Genomic DNA, 17017 nt, shown 5'->3' on the forward strand with positions numbered 1-17017 from the left:
ACCATAAACAGCCACACAGAGGCTAGCAAATTCGCATACTCATTTTAGACAAGCCTATATCATATCAAATCGCTAAATTAATGTTCAACAACAAATATTACACCACAACTATGGCTTTTAAGAACAGCTACAGGATGAATACATCCCTTTTCAGTACGCCACTGCAGAGATGAACACCTCTATGAAAAGCCCAGCTCACTCAAAGCTGCAGCTAATTTATGCGTGATGTCACACCAGGACAAGCTTGCAGACATTCCAGCTGCTTTCCTGCATTACCATTCGCCATAACCCTTGTCAGTCACACATGCAAACACCCAGGGGAGACATCACGGTAAATAAATTGTAGTGTATAGTTGCTCTAACACACCAGGGCCATTGGTATATCTTTATGAGTTTCCAACCACTGGAGATTTACAAAGAACAAAACGCTTCACTGCTGACATGAAATGATCGTTCTTTATGCATTCCTGCAGTCTCTAGTCTCGACTCCCGCATAAGAACTTGATCTTCTGCCTCCCGATCACTCCAGATTATTTAGATCGCCCATCTTAATATAAACTTTGCCTTTATTATTATTTTTAAAGCGCTGAGGAGCGCCACTTGAAGTGTCCCAACACCCGCTTTTATAATTGTGCCCGTTTGATATGGACCATAATTGCCCCACACATGTTCCTTATAACTTTTGTGTTTTTGAGATCTTCTCTTCATGGCTTGTCTCTTTTTGTAACTTTTCTTTTCACATTGACAGTGTTTTTATAAAACATAGCCTACTCGTTATCTTACTAGCCGTGGATCGTAAGATCATGTTTAAGATGGTACGGTTGAATTACATTATTAGATGGTACTGTACATTCTAGGTTTAAATTAAGTTTAACAATTCCTGCTCTGAAACATTATTGCTTTGTATTTTTGAAGCCAGGCTACCTTACATTATTTACTGTATATGTAACAATTATTACACTGCTTACAGAAAGTCTACACCCTCTTGAACTTTTTTCACATTTTGTTGTGTCAGTGCCTCAGAGTTTCATGCATTTAAATTAAGATTTTTTTCGATTTATCTACACAACATATCCCACACTGTTAAGGGGGAAAAGATTTGGATGCTTGTTATCGAAAACTGAAAGATTTGGATATTTGTTAATACTTGGTGGAAGCATCTTTGGCAGCAATTACAGCATGCCACAAATTTTCGACTGGATTTAGGTCAGGGCTCTGACTCTGCCACTCAAGGACATTTACCTTTTTGTTCCTTAAGCAGTGTAGCTATGGCTATGTCCTTAGGGTCATTGTCCTGCTAAAAGGTGAACTTCCGTCCCAGTTGCAGCTTTCTTGCAGCGGGCAGCAGGTTTTCCTCAAGGACTTCTCTGTACTTTGCTCCATTCATTTTCCCTTCTATCCTGACAAGTGCCCCAGTCCCTGCCGATGAGAAACACCCCCATAACATGATGCTGCCACCACCATGCTTCACATTAGGGATGGTGTTCTTTGGGTGATATGCTGTGTTGGGTTGGCTCCAAACATAACGCTTTGCATTTAGGCCAAAAAGTTACATTTTAGTTTCGTCAGACCACAAAACTTTTTGCCACATGACTACAGAATCTCCTGAGTGGTTTTTTGCATGCTTTAAATGGGATTTAAGGTGGGCTTTCTTGAGTAATGGCTTTGTTCTTGCCACCCTACCATACAGGCCAGATTTGTGGAATGCTTGGGATATTGTTGTCACATGCACACTTTGACCAGTCTTGGCCATAAAAGCCTGTAGTTCTTGCAAAGTTGCCATTGGCTTCTTGGTAGCCTCTCTGATCAGTCTCCTTCTTGCTCGGTCATCCAGTTTGGAGGGACGGCCTGATCTAGGCAGGGTCTTGGTGGTGCCATACACCTTCCACTTCTTAATAATCGTCTTGACCGTGCTCCAAGGGATATTCAAGACCTTTGATATTTTTTTATACCCATCCCCTGATCTGTGCCTTTCAACAACTTTGTCCCAGAGTTCTTTTGAAAGCTCCTTGGTGCTCATGGTTGAGTCTTTGCTTTGAAATGCACTACCCAGCAGAGGCAACCTAAAGAAACTGCTGAATTTATCCTGAAATCATGTGAATCACTATAATTTAACACAGGTGGAGGCCACTTAACTTGGTGTGTGATTTTGAAGACGATTGGTTACATCTGAGTTAATTTAGGATTGCTATTACAAGGGGGGTGGACATTTATCCAACCAAGCTATTTCAGTTTTTATTTTTAATTGATTTTCTACAAATTTCTAGAATATTTTTTTCACTTGGAAATTGTGGGGTAGGATGTGTAGATAAATGAAAAAAAAAAAACTAGTTTAATGCATTTTAATTCCGGGCTATAAGGCAACAAAATGTGAACATTTTGAAAGGGGTGTAGACTTTCTATAGGCACTGTATATTGATTTGTGCAATAATTTGGAGTAAGTTGTACAGTAAGTATGAAAAAAAGATTCCTCCCGATCCCGTGTTTCTAGAAATTGCAAGTATGCAGATGCAATAATCAAGTGATATTTTTCTAAATTCGCCATCTGAATAAATACACTTGGCACAAGCCTTTAACTAAAAGCAATAAGAAGATTTGAGACGTGAATATACTGCCAAGAAATGCAAATTCAAAACCTGAAACTGACAAAAAAATGCTGCTCTACCATCGACAACATACCATGAAGAGAGACGTAAGTGCAGAAAAGGTAAACAAACTTGTTTTTTTTAACAGTGAAATAACTTTATCACAGACCCAGGTTAGCACTAATCTTGAACTACCTAATGTTAAATTAAGTAAACTAATATTGGAATGAGACCACGGAAGCTCGTAGTTTGTGAATTTTACATTTATAAATTCTTAGATCATATTTAACTATGCCAGGCTAGACTGTGTAGGATAAAAAAGCAATGATATTAAGCTAATTTAACAAATTCATAGCATATTCAATAAGTTGACTGCATAACCCTATATGCACATTAAACTTAGGTCTACTACTAACCATTCAGAAGCGTTCATCACCTTCACTTCTTACTGCCTGTGTTTAGATCAGTGAATGTTCTGGTGTGACGTCACACACGCTCATTCTTCCAGGTAGAGGAATCGAAGGTTTTTGAAAACCACAAATGTGACTTTTTTTCACCTTATAAGCAACAAATGTGAATGAAACTTTCAGGACATGTTTTTATGTCAACTTTCATGACTTTTTTATGTGATGACACCTCCACCTTTAAAGAGCAGTGTTTTAATATTGTACATTTCGTCTTTCTTTACATTTAAACACATGCATATAGTTTACTACAGGACAAATACGTTCTGTATCATTAACTGGAACGAAACAGTTTGTGTCATTATCTAAAAAAGGCATGAATTGTCGACTGATAAGAGGTATCAATTAGGCATTGCACTTGGTGTTTTATTTTTATTTTTTGTGTGCATTTCTATAAGACTGACTGTTAAAATTTGGTGACGTTGGTGTTTTATAACTGAACTGTATCATGTTAAGGCCTCCCACGCAGCATTTGACAGGCTGCACAAAATGTCAGTTTATCAGCTTAGATGATTATTGCTTGTGAGTTGCGTTGGAAATCCATTACATTCTGTGGTTACTTAGTAAAGCCTGGCCATGCAGCATGTGACAGGTTGCACAGAATGAATAAGCAGGTTTATGAGATGATATTAAGAGAGGTAATTTCTCAAAGAACCTATGGTGCATGGAGTGGTTTTTCAAAAACTGTGAAGCAGAAAGTTTTAGGAAGCACTTGCATACAAAGGAAGAAAAACACTAACTTCAAATTAAAAATGCCATAATCGCTGATAACACACCCGACCTGACCAGAACCTGACACTTATTGTCGGGTCTTGTTGGGCTTGGCTCAGGTAGAGAGGCTCTACTGAGACATCAGGAGCAACAGTTATTTAACTATCTACATTAGCTCTGAATGGGAACATTTCAAGCAGCTGTCCGATCAACATATATTAGTTAGTTCATTGTTGGGTTTTACCAATAAATTGTACAGTAATCTTTGAACTGTGCCTCACTCTCTAGACTCACATTCCTTTTAAGCTTGTTCTTGATTGTTTCGATGACTCCAGCTTCACCACTCTCACACAGCTTTTCTGTTGTCTTAAGATCCTCACAGGCCGTGTGCATCTTCTCTTCTTCGAAAGTCATCACGGCATTCTGTACAGAAAAGAAGCAGCACAATCAACCATCAAACTTCTGATTCGACCAAGAGTCCCACACAAATGCAGTTACAACAAATGCAGCTAAACTAAAAATCTGAGTGATCAGAGATGCACCAGGCATGTTGTGTCTTATTGTACATCTTAAAAAAGATTTGCATACATCTTTTAAACATACATATTTAGTCAAGGGTTTCTCTCAAGCAAAGATGTACAGTTGTTTCTTAAACCGTTTTCAGGTGGCGCCTTTAGTGAAACATTCTTTATTACCAAACACCCTGCCTCCTTCATGTAATCTGGAACAAGAAGATTCATGAAGCTATATCCTAGAACTCATAAAAAGGTATAGACTTGTCTATGTGTCGTTACCTCGTTATACCTCCCATATTCTTAGAATCCTAGTCAAGTTTAATCACAATTGAATAAGCAATTTTCAGAACATTATGTAAAAATACAAGTGGGACATAAAGATCGACACACAGGGCACTTCCATATAGTGGCACTGGCTACAGCTGGCCATGGTTCAGGCAGTTGATCTGCTGAATTATGTGCTGGTCTTGTGATGTGGACTACTGTAATGCCTGCTGGGGGATGGGTAAAAAAAAACCAAACACTACACAAATATTACTTGTGACCTGAGAGACCTTAAACCAGCCCTCTAGGAGAGAGAAGAGATACTGCACCTCTGACCCGCCCACCGCCCCACCCCCCCTCCTTTTCTATATAATTAGCATATCCAGTCATTATATTGAAAGCATTCTGTACAGTACATCCAAGAATATTTTGGCCAAAAAACATTTCTGGCTTTGATTGTATTTTATGATGTTATTTATCAGCTGAGGTGGCAGAAAAATCTGGAATATGAATAAGTTATTTAAGAATTTTGGGTAAGACACATGCTGTGTAAACTCTTAAAAAGAAGAGGGTCTGTTTACAGCTGTATTCTGTTTCATGGTGTTAATATTGCCATACACTGTAGTGCTGTATATATGTTGAACCTGACTGGGTGAAGGAGATAGGAACAAGACCTAAAGGCCTGAGTCACTCTCTTCAACACGCACATCAGCACAACATCTGCAACATACCATCTAGAATTCTTATAAATACTGTTTTGTTTATTTTTTTATACATAAGCAACAGACAGGGCACTTCCACATATCGCCAGATTGTTATACTCTCAATATATTGTGCTAAACATGTCTTACAATGTTTAAATGTCTTGATATGACATACTGTACAGAGGGATGGACTGACTGATAGCCAAGGTTGCTGTTGCCTCTACTATATCATTTAGGAAACAGGAGACTATACTAGATATATATATATATATATATATATATATATATATATATATATATATATATATTTTTTTTTTTTTTACATACACACACATACAGGTGCACTCCACTTATAACCAACTCCAAGGGACAATGGAAATCAGTAATTTATAAACAAAGTATGTAGTAAACACAATTAGAAATGCTGTCTAACTGCAAACATAGCTACCTTAAATAAACAATACAAGAAAGCTTAACTTCCAAGTAACGGGAGTTTATCATGTTTTCCAAAACACCCCCCGTGGGATGTACAATGTAACAAGTAGAACTATTTTACAAATTTATATTTTCGCTAAATGTGATTAACTGTATACATTATGTGTTTAAACTGTACAACGGCTGTGCCAACAAAAACAGAAGAATGTAGAAAAGTAAACAGTAACTGTTTTCCTGCCTGATGTCACAAATACAGCAGTGACTGTCATTTACTGTCCCGGATGTACCTTATTTGCACAAAAGACCTACCTGCGGAACAGGAAAACTGTACGTATTAAACGGTATATATGTTACAAATTACTTTTTAACCAGAGTAATTCCCCATTCAAACCCATATTGTTTAGCCTCTTCAATACGTTGTAAACAAAACTCTGCTCTAAAAGGATTTGTTATAAGTGGAGTGCACCTGTATATATCTTCTATATATTCCACCATTAACATAAGACTGGATAACAGTTTTAAGAAATTTAATTCGAAGAGGAAACAAGCAATTGCAAAGAAAACATCTTCGTTTTGACTTATTATCATGACAAACAATTATAATGCTAAATAGGCTTGCTTCAAAATGACACAGGTCGAGGGTTTCTGTGACCTTTTTGACTTCTTCGTGGATTATAGCTGTGAAAAGCAAGGGTCATTCTAATTAATGCCCTGGATGTTTATTATAAAAGTCACACGATTCAATGCACAGTATTTTTTTTTTTCCTCACTGTATATTGTCAACTACTGACTATGTTTAAAAGCAGGCCAATACCGATCTGGACTCAGAATACATAGTACTCCAAATTACAGTTCCAGGCATATAAATGGGGTATTTGCAGAATCTAGGAGCTCAATACTTGAAGCAGAGTTTTCAGAGTCCACAGAGCAGAATACCCGATATCAATAAAGAATGGAAATGTACAAGTGGTATTAAATCAGTATTTGCTTACTGCATATTGTCTCAACTCCCAGCAGCACATCAGCCAAGGGCATAACTGGATCAGCTTTGTTATTTTTATTTAAGTGTATAGGGTAAGGAAGGTTTCTGTTAGAATAATGCATTATATCAGTACTTAATTCCTTCACCCATCAGAAAAGGTTCCCACTTCCACAGCTCATCTCTTATGTTACACCCCTAAGGCTTGAAGCATTCGCTCCTTGTGCATGTGCCCACTGTCAAACTGTATACAGTCATTCAAAAGGATGGAGCTGAAATACATGAACACTCTTAAAGGGGCATTGTAATTCAGTGTGTAAATGCATTTACTCCCTCTACACCCTTGGGTGACAAAGGACCATAAAGAAAGATAAAATTGTCTTGCAGATTTTATGTTAGCAAGAAGGCACTTAAATTAATTAAGGCTTTTATTTACCATTTTCGATACAGAAAATATGTTTGTAAGTAATGCAGATGTTTCACATTTGGGTATAGCTCTAGATCACACTGTAGATTTAAATGTACCAAAGTAACTCCCCACAGTATGTGTTACTTTTGTTGGTCAGCAACAACCCTTATACAGTTTTCCCATAGTAATTCTGCAGCTAATAATGCTTTTACCAATGTACTTACCATATTTTAACATGGTTACGAAAATGCTTTACCATACTTGTCAACCACTATGTTGTGTGTGTTACTATTACACACATACAGTACAACCATGAATTTCTACATTAGTGTAATGGATTTTTATCTATAAATACTGTATTTATAAATACCTATATATATATATATATATATATATATATATATATATATATATATATATATATATATATATATATATATATTAAATTTAAACAGTGAAAACTTCCTTGACCTAATTACATATCTTATGCTGCCCTACAGCATTCAGAGCGGAGCACATAAACCAACTCACAATATTCCATAATGAACCTCAAGCTTAAAACAAATAAGGCAACTACTGATATATTTTAGACACTTACCAAGAAACTGACAAAACTGGCTCCAAAGCTCATTAACGGGCTATGATTTCTGGAAGAAGCAGATAAGAAAAAGAGAGCATATTAGTGGATTCATATTAAGCTATCTGTTTAAAGCTTGAAGTCAGACTAGACTAACTGTGACTGTGCCAAGGCTGGTTAAATTGATATTTGATTTTCGTAATAGCACTATTTCATGTCCTCCCACTACAAGTTGGAGTCTGTTTCTGTCAGGACATCATCAATATGCCTTGGGCATTTCCATCTGTGCACCTGGAAAAAACATTCTGTCTTGATTCATTCTTTGTTGTATAACTGAAGCTGCAGTGTCCCATACATTATATTTAACAGAGACCCTGATTTACACTAAATTAAAATGTTGTTTACATTCTCCAAGGTGCAGATACACGTTTCCTCCCTCTGTAAATGGAAATGTTAGTAAGATAAGTTGATGCTTTATACCATGTGTGTATCAAGTTTGTTATTTAAAGATTTAAATAACAATGAATTATCCAACAATAAATTATTCCATAGATGTAAAGCAGGTGGCTTTGAGTCTTTCCAGGAAAGTAATACACTCTAGCTTTTTTAGCAACCGATAAAAAGAAGAAAGGATACATTTTTAAGTGGTTTTGTTAGTGAAAGTATTAGAATTACAAGTAGCTGAAAATGGAATATCACAATCTATTATTTTAGATAAATGGAATAGAATGGTTCTCCCAATAAGATCTGAATTTGGAGCAATTCCATATCATATGTATTAGGGACCCTGTATCAGTGCCTTATCTCCAGCATTTGTTTGAATCACTTAAACCACAAGTACACATTATTTTAGAGGTAGAATATACTTGACTAATTTAAACTGATTTTACCTTAAATTTTGCATTAGGAGAATATTTTATCTCACTCCAAAACACATGTACTTGGTTCTGGTAATTAACCTTACACCCACTTAAACTGAGTTATGCTCTTAAAACAAATCTGTAACTAACCTTCATGTCATAATTACAGACTTCCATAATACTAAATTCACCATAATGAATAATAAACTACAGTTATGGGAACTTGGCATTAAAGAAACATTTTCTGATGAGAACTGGTATGTATTTATTTTGTAATTCTTTATATGAAATAATTAGCTACCCCCCCCCCACACACACACACACACACATTTTTAAAACATATATTTTGCAACAAACATGATATCTAAATCACCAAGATTACTAGATTAATGAGTGATCACATACTATACACAGTACTGTTCATGTCATGCACTTAAAACTGAAAAATGTGAATGGGCTTTTATATAGCCACAGCACTGCAAATATTGAAAGCTTCAATACAATTAGACTGCTTTGAAAAATTATACCTATTTTTGGGAGATCAAATGATTTACATTTTGCTGCCACAACGTTAGAGCTTATAGTCTCCTTGTTATGCTGGCAAAAATAATACATGTTTATATTTAAATGAGTGCTGGGATGAACATAGGATTTTCATGTTCGGATAAGTGCTCATAATTTAAATATTCATTTATTTTCAAAAAGTAATAGAAGTCATTATAGTGCTCAGAACACAGGCAGAGACAGCACAGCAGCTGGGGCCTTATTTTACAGCAAGACCTTACAATGTGTAACACGCAGTGTTGTTTTAGTTATGTATTTTTTTTTTAAATTATAGTTATGATTTTTTTTTTTATTTTAGTTATGGTAAGTTATAGTTATTAGTTTAATTTTAGTTATAGTTATTACAGTTAACAACTAAATATAGTAGTGGTTAGTATTTAGTTATTATTACAGTTAACAGAGTGGGGATGAAATCTGTCGAGGTAAAAATAACTTGGGTAATGCCAAGCTCTACACCTCTTCACAGTATACTCCTTAGCAAAGCCAACAACCTAAATGTATTGATCAGAGATTACCACATTTGATCAGAGATTACCATTTACTAGCCAAGTCTTGCTGTACAGCCCTCCACACACTTTAATACTCATAGGCTTTCCCAGAGATCAGGAGAAAACACACTGTAGGGCCATATTTATAAAGCATTTACCTTTTTTTTTCCTTATTTGAAAACAACACAAAGATGTTGGAGTGTCAGATAAATCTGTCATGTGCTAATTAACAGTCCTTGTAGGCAGTTCAAATGTCTATTTTTGATTTTGGTTGAAAATGCTCTATGAACATGGACCCAATTGAAACAAAAACTCATCTTAAAATGTACATTTTCTATAGGCCTACACTACCATTCCATATTCTCATAACAGCTTTGTCGCAAGATACACTTTCATTCCATACATGTAACAGAGCACTTGTTTTGTTTGATTAACTTTGATTAAAGAATGTACCGGGGTTTTTTTTTCAGTCTTTATTTTTCCATTCAAGCAGAGAATGGGTGAAATCGACCTTTAAGCTTAAAAAAAAAAAACTTTATGCCATTGAGAAACCCCTTTACCATATAAGTTAATACGAGTCATCTCACACAGTTTGGTTGAGGACCGCGAGACGATGCTGAGCGGTTCTGGCTGCACAAACTGTGTGAAATGATGTCTCTTATACAATAAGAGACACCCTTCACACAACGTATTAACTTATTATAAACCACACACATAAGGATTAGACACACATAAACTTTAAAGTGAAAACATTTTTTTCCCATTAAATATAACATTCAACCCCACTCGCCCACCTAGCAACAGAGCCGTAATTTTGACTGACTTTAATACATGTTTTTATTTATAACCTACAATATTTGTATATTTTATAGTAGCGTGCACGGGGGAAGGCAGCAGCAGGGCTGGTAGGTGACGTAATCACATTCAAAGACATAAGCCCGATATACGCTCCTCGCAAAGGAGCAAGCTCTTTTGTACAGTGGTATCGGCGCTATGCTTTAGTGCGACAGGTCCCGGGTTTGCGCCTACCCTCCGCCTGTGTGTGGATTACCTCGCCCTGTGTGATGCGCCTGCCTGTGGGAACCGAGACCGCTACTCTCTCTCTCTCTCTCTCTCTCTCTCTCTCTCTCTCTCTATATATATATATATATATATATATATATATATATATATATATATATATATATATATATATAAACACAATATGTGTTGTTATCTCTACTGGACCTGGCAGCCATCAATTCCTTCATTTTGTACAAGGAATGCACCAGGGACAATATCAGTAGGAGAGATTTCAGCTTGAAACCACAGCACTTCAGCAGAAGCATTTCGATCAGAAAACTGCAAAGCTGCAGGCTGCTGCAGCTCAACCTGGATTCTGTGCTGCACTGAGTGACACACGCAAGAGCTAACACATGCTACTTTCATTTTAAATTAAAAAACTACTTTTGTTTTTACAGTTGTATATGTACATCTATCTGTTTGCACACTAGTTTCTTTTAAAATGTTTATTTTATTGTATTTCTTTTCATTTTTTGCACTGCTTTATGTGTGGCACATTGGAAAATAAACCCTAATATGTTTAACTCTTCATTTAAGTACACCGTTTTGGTTGTGCAGATGTTTGATATGATGCACTTGAATAAAACTTTTGAGTTGTATCGGATAGCTCTCTTTCATTTTAATATTGATGCTGTTTAAAATGTACCATCATAATGACTGTTGACGGTGGTTTTAGTTATGAGTATAACCGTGGCGGTTCTAGTGTTAACGTGGTAAGTATCGTGATAGTGTCAAATATAGTGACTAAACATCCTGCTGCTTATTAGCAATAAAGGTCATAGTGTAGCGAGGACTAAACTGGGTTTAAAATATAATTTATGGTAGCCTTCTACGCCACTGAAGGCACTACCTTCAGATTAAGTTAAAGATTTTAGGTTGTTAGCACCAGGTTATTTTATTTGGGCCAGAGGATAAGGTCTTGAGCAAGTACAGCACAAGCACACAATAAAAATGCCAGGGATGTTTCAATTCTCCACTTGCACAAACTAGTGCTGTCTGTTAGTTACAGTGTTTCAGACAAATACTTCAATTCAATACATTATTTCTAGAGTTCAGTCGTTCTTTCTCAGACATTACACTGTTACAGCAGCAACTCATTTAGAGCAAAACAGGCCCACACTGTTTCATTTCTCTCTTCTATTCAGACACATACACACAGCACTAGACAAGACAGGAGTTTCCCAATTTAAACAGACATAAAAACAAAAACAAACTGTTTGTTTGTTTGTTTGTTTATTCTGTTAATTTATTATATTTATTTATTTATGCGTATGGCACAATGTAAAAACTAATGTATTTTTTGAAGAAGAAAATGGGAAAAACATCAAGGGTTCTGTATTTGAAGCCATCCTGCATAATATTAAAATCTAAACTGTTTTGCTTTGTTTGCTCATTTTTCATTACATGTTGTAAACTACATAACTGTAAGATGTGTTTGCTTGCCAGTGCACTGTAATTGCATTGTATCCATATTGTATCAAATATATGTAGATATATGAATATGTTAAATACATCTAAAGACATTATTTTCTCATTGTAAAAAGAACCAAAAAGTTGTGAAACTGTTGGAGCTATATACACGTGTTATTATTTTTAATCACATATAACTGTCACAGTTTGGGGCTACCAGCAATTCTAGACCTTTGCAATTGTTCTACTTGTGAAAATAGTGTTACTTTATCACCTCCTTCCCTGAAAAGTAGAAAGAAGGCCTCACTATATTCCACTATAAAGAAAAGAGAAAAACGATGTTAAAAATATGGTTCTTCCAAAATCTTATACACACACACACACACACACACACACACACACACACACACACATATATAATCAGTTTAGAATGCTTCTATGTAGTGTAATGCTATATGTTACAGGTCATAGTGATATGAAATTATATCTGCTGACCGATGCAAGCATTATCATTCAGTATTCATTAGTGTTGTGTTGATGATTTTCTTGACATGTAACGTAAGTGTTTACACGCAGCAAACATTAATAAGTGTAGTATGAAACGTAAAAAAAAACAAAAAAAACTACAAGCTAACACTCATGCATTCTTACAGCATTATGTCCACTATGTATGTAAACTGAAATTGAAAACATTGTATTTTAATATACTGAACACAAGGTGCCAGCAGGATCACACGCACAGCTAACGACTGTCCTCTCTCACCTGTATTTTCTGAAGAGCTCGTCGCTCTCTCTGAATCCGTTGCTGAGGAGCATGTTGATACCTTGGAGTGCCAGTTCCGCATCATCTATGCTCTGACAGCTTTCTTCTTCCCGCTGCTGTATCTGTTCCGGCCCTGCCATGTCTTATCAGACTTAACCGGGATAACAAAAACAAACCAAAAACAAAATCGAAATTCAAACCAAAAAGGATTCCTTTTCAAAACCTCAGTTTTAACCGAACCTAACAACACATAAGCCAGCAAGCAGTAAGACATGCGGAGGAAGTTTTTGAACACCTTCCTGTATGTACTGTACCTTTGCAGAAGCAAATTACTCGCCGGCCCCTGGTATTTCTTTTACAATGGCTACAGCAATGCAACTGCACTGCAATTGTCAGAATTATCTCTCTGCGTTACCTTGGATTCAAGACCCAATCCAATTCACTATATATCAATACAGTAATTGCGTTTGTTGTACCGGCTTTCTTAACGCCGCCTCCCCCCTGCACACGATACCCGAATGTATGTCTATAATTCAGCATAATTGGAATTCTGTACGTTTTTTGTTTGTTTGTTTTTATTATTCATAGCTGATTTCTTTCACCTTCTCTTTCTCTTCCTCTAGGCTTTTGCATTCAAAGAAAAATATATATATATATATATATATATATATATATATATATATATATATATATATATATATATATATATATATATCTGAATATACTATATATATATTATTAAATATATGAACAAGAGATCGTTGTTCTCTATCTCGACTAATATATGAAAACACCATTTATGATCGGCCCCAGGTGACGAATCCTCCTCCCTCGGTTTATCTTCCCTGTCCAGAATCTAAAAGGAAAATACAGTCATAGGGTGCATTCACTGAAATCATTCTGCGCAGATTCTGTCCAGAATCTGACCGATTTAGCCAATGGGTGCGTTCACAGAGATCGTTCTTACAAGATTATTGGCTAAATTGGTTGATTATGTACAGAATCTGCGCAGAATGATCTCCGTGAAATCACCCATCGTGACAGCCACAACCTTTCACCCCAACGACGCAGGTGTGAGCCAATCACAGCTGAGGATCACCTGCCGAAGTTATGTGCATGCAAATATGCTCGAATTGTGTAGATAATCGTTTGTTTGTGTAGCATTATTTAGGAACACTCAGATACAAAAACAGTACAGCACCATACTGTATCAAGTGCCTTGCTATTGTTTCCTGTATTTTGTAAGTGTAGACACACACACACACACACACACACACACACACACAAACACATGATACATTTCATAACACACACACACGCACACACAGGAATTAAACAGTCTGCCTCACAGAACTTAATTCAATAAAGTAAATTTAAATCACAAGACAAGAGATTTGAAGCGCAGACGCAAGCAAGTCTTAGTTTTAAGTACTCTTTTTGACGTCAGTATTAGCAGTCATACTCCTAAAAGTCAGGAAATTATCATGCATTTTTAAGGGGTATCTCACGCCAGTTTTTTTTTCAGTCTTACTCATTTGGATATTTTTACCTTGGCATCTCTGCGCACAGACTCAGGGACTGCCATGAATAATCAGATTCAACGGATACCAACATTTTAATCAGTAATAACTTTAAATTACACTTTATTACAAAAAAAAAAGTTTGTATTCAGATCATATATTGATGCTTCTTTAAAACTCACATTTGGGATCAGATGTAGGGGCCACTATTAGATTGTTAACGTTAGATTATTACCATAACCCTGGTTCCCTGAAAAGAATGACAACCATTACCGAATGGGAAAAGCTTCTCTGACCCGTCAATCACGCAGCATATATTAAAAAGCTGCCCTATCAGGGCCCTGCTGTGAGGAGGAAGTCCCTCCCACCTCCTGCTGAAGAGGGACGTCCTCACAGTAGCATATCGCCATTTTTGAAATCGAAGGTCAGCTGGGGGACACGATCTCGAAGGTAATGGTTGTCATTCTTTGCAGGGAACCAGGATTATGAATGACAACCATTACCGAATGGGAAGATGTACCAAAGCTGTCGTGGCTACAGATTACCGACAGTACAGCCTCACAGCGATAGACTCAGAGCCCTCATGATGTCTAAGATCATTCCGCCTGCAACACCCTAGAGCCCAGAGAGGGCTTCGCTCAGTTTGCAACATCAAGACGGAAAAAACGTGCAAATGTCTGACTACCTGTCCATGTAGCAGCATTTCAAAGCTCATCCAAGGAGGCGCCATGAAAGAGAGCCCATGAAGTAACTTGGCCCCTGGTAGAATGGGCCGTAATGTCCCCCGGCATGGGGGAGTTCGTCTATTCATATGCCAAGCATATGGCATCTGGCACCCAGTGCGCTAGACGTTACTTCGACAGGGCTTGACCTCTAGAGCGGGACCTTTAGAGAACAAACAGCTCCAGGATGATGTCCTATCCAGGTAACAGTGCAGAGTCTGGACCGGCAAAGCGCGTGCTGTCTAATGTCTGTTTCACAACCTAAGGGTGCAGTCTCCACTCCTAGCTTCTCTGGACAGGAGGTCTGCTGCTCTGTTGTCCTCACTGGGGAGGTGATCCGCCCTGATGGAATGCGTTTCTATGTGTCCAAGACAGGAGTCTGTGAGCTGTGTGGTAAAGGCCCCACAGCCTGAGTGGAGCCAGTGCTACATCCATGCACTTGGAAAATGTGCGGGCACCAGCGAGAGGCCAAACGGCAGCACACAGAATTCATACGCTTTGCCTCGAAAGGTGAAGCGCAGATATTTTCTGTGCGCAGGATGGATCGGGACATGGAAGTAGGCATCTTGCAGGTCGATCGATGTGAACCAGTCGCCCGGCTGGACGGACTGGAGGATACTCTGTGCAGTCAACATGTTGAACTTCCTTTGTATGAGGAACAGGTTGAGGACCCTGAGGTCCAGAATAGGTTGGAAACCACCGTCCCTCTTGGACACCAGGAAATACCTGGAGTAGAAGCCGCTGAGGGCATTGTTTGGGTTTACCAAGCACACAATGTTCTTCTGTTGAAGATTGGCGATTTCCTGTTGAAGGAGAATCGCGCACTCTGGTTTGACGGTGGTAAAGAACACACCCTTGAAGGGTGGTGGGCCTAAGGGGAATTATAGAGTGTAACCATGTCTCATAGTCGATAGCACCAGGAGTCCTTGCCATGGGTCGTGTCCAGTGGTCGGTCCGGTTGTGAGGGGGGAAGGTGACAGCCGGAGCCCCTCAGGGGCGGTCTCCCTTGGGCTTGGGAGGGGACACATCTTTTTTAGGCCCCGACTCTAGCCTGAGAACCAGTTACCCCTGGCCAGCGGTGGTCCCTTGCCACCTGCTCTTCCTCTGCCTGCTTGTTTGGTCTGGGATGGAGGGCGGCGTTCAGACCCAGTTGCCCTAGCAGGCTGGGAAGGCCATCTAGGGCGCTGATGATAGGCAGAAAGGCACGAGAATTTGGAAGTGACCTCCATGGCCTTGTGGGACCTCTCAAGGCTCACATCAATGGTTGCTCTGAACGTCTGCCCCGGTGTTATAGGGGTATCCAACAACGCAACCTTCTCCATCTATATGACCTTGGCTTGGGTTAGCCAAAGATGTCGGCGATGGGAGGGAACATACCTAGACCAGCGGTGTGCAGTAGGGACTCCGCTGTTCTGGAGCCTGAGGTAGCAGACGCCGGGTTGCTCCATGAAGAGCAAACCAGCTCTACGAAAGTCATGACACAGAGGGAGGGCGTGTTGTGGGTGCCCTTTCTGTTTCAGGAAGTGGTTCCCCTTCTCCTCCTGTTCTGCCAGCCAGGGAACGTCCGTGGCAGCAGCTGTGTGCTGCATTAGGACCCGGAACTCCTCCCTTTGGGAAGTATGAGGTATGGGTGGTATGGAGCCCCCCGCTGTGGACTGCCCAACTGAAGTGGCGGGTTCGGACACGTCTGACCTCGATGCTATAAACGACAGCTTACCAGGGCTTGGGGGTCTAGGTGGGACCGGGGATGGAGAGCAGGAGTGGGGAAGCTGGGGCTGCCCGGTAGTAGGGGGCAGTCTACCCTACGATTTTAATAGGGTCTCCAGCTTGCTGGTCTCTCACCGTCTGAGCGAGCTCCTCAAAGCGATGCTCAGCCGAGCTTTGGCATCTCTCCAGCAACTCAGAGAGGGAGCGCCTGCGCCTACGAGGGGAAGGAGAGTGGTACCGCCACGGCGACAGCCTGCCTCCCGGTGAACGCACTCTCG

At 38.8% G+C, this 17017-nt stretch overlaps 1 protein-coding gene across 3 annotated transcripts in view; it reads right to left on the reverse strand.

Moving 5' to 3' along the window:
• Positions 1–13781, reverse strand: part of LOC121313498 (tetratricopeptide repeat protein 39C-like) — a 35348-nt gene extending 21567 nt beyond the window's left edge. Inside the window, exons 1-4 of one of the 3 annotated variants that reach the window (XM_041246129.1) lie at positions 13585–13781; positions 12791–12941; positions 7665–7713; positions 4055–4183 (exon numbers count right to left, since the gene is read on the reverse strand). In XM_041246129.1, coding sequence (XP_041102063.1) covers positions 4055–4183; positions 7665–7713; positions 12791–12930 — 318 coding nt within the window. In that variant the 5' untranslated portion in view covers positions 12931–12941; positions 13585–13781. Of the gene's footprint in view, positions 1–4054; positions 4184–7664; positions 7714–12790; positions 13401–13584 lie in introns of those variants that run through there. The other 2 variants (XM_041246128.1, XM_041246131.1) reach the window with 2 other exon arrangements.
• Positions 13782–17017: the final 3236 nt, after the last annotated feature.

This window comes from Polyodon spathula, chromosome 3, assembly GCF_017654505.1.
Source record: "Polyodon spathula isolate WHYD16114869_AA chromosome 3, ASM1765450v1, whole genome shotgun sequence".
NCBI classification, from domain to species: Eukaryota; Metazoa; Chordata; class Actinopteri; order Acipenseriformes; family Polyodontidae; genus Polyodon; species Polyodon spathula.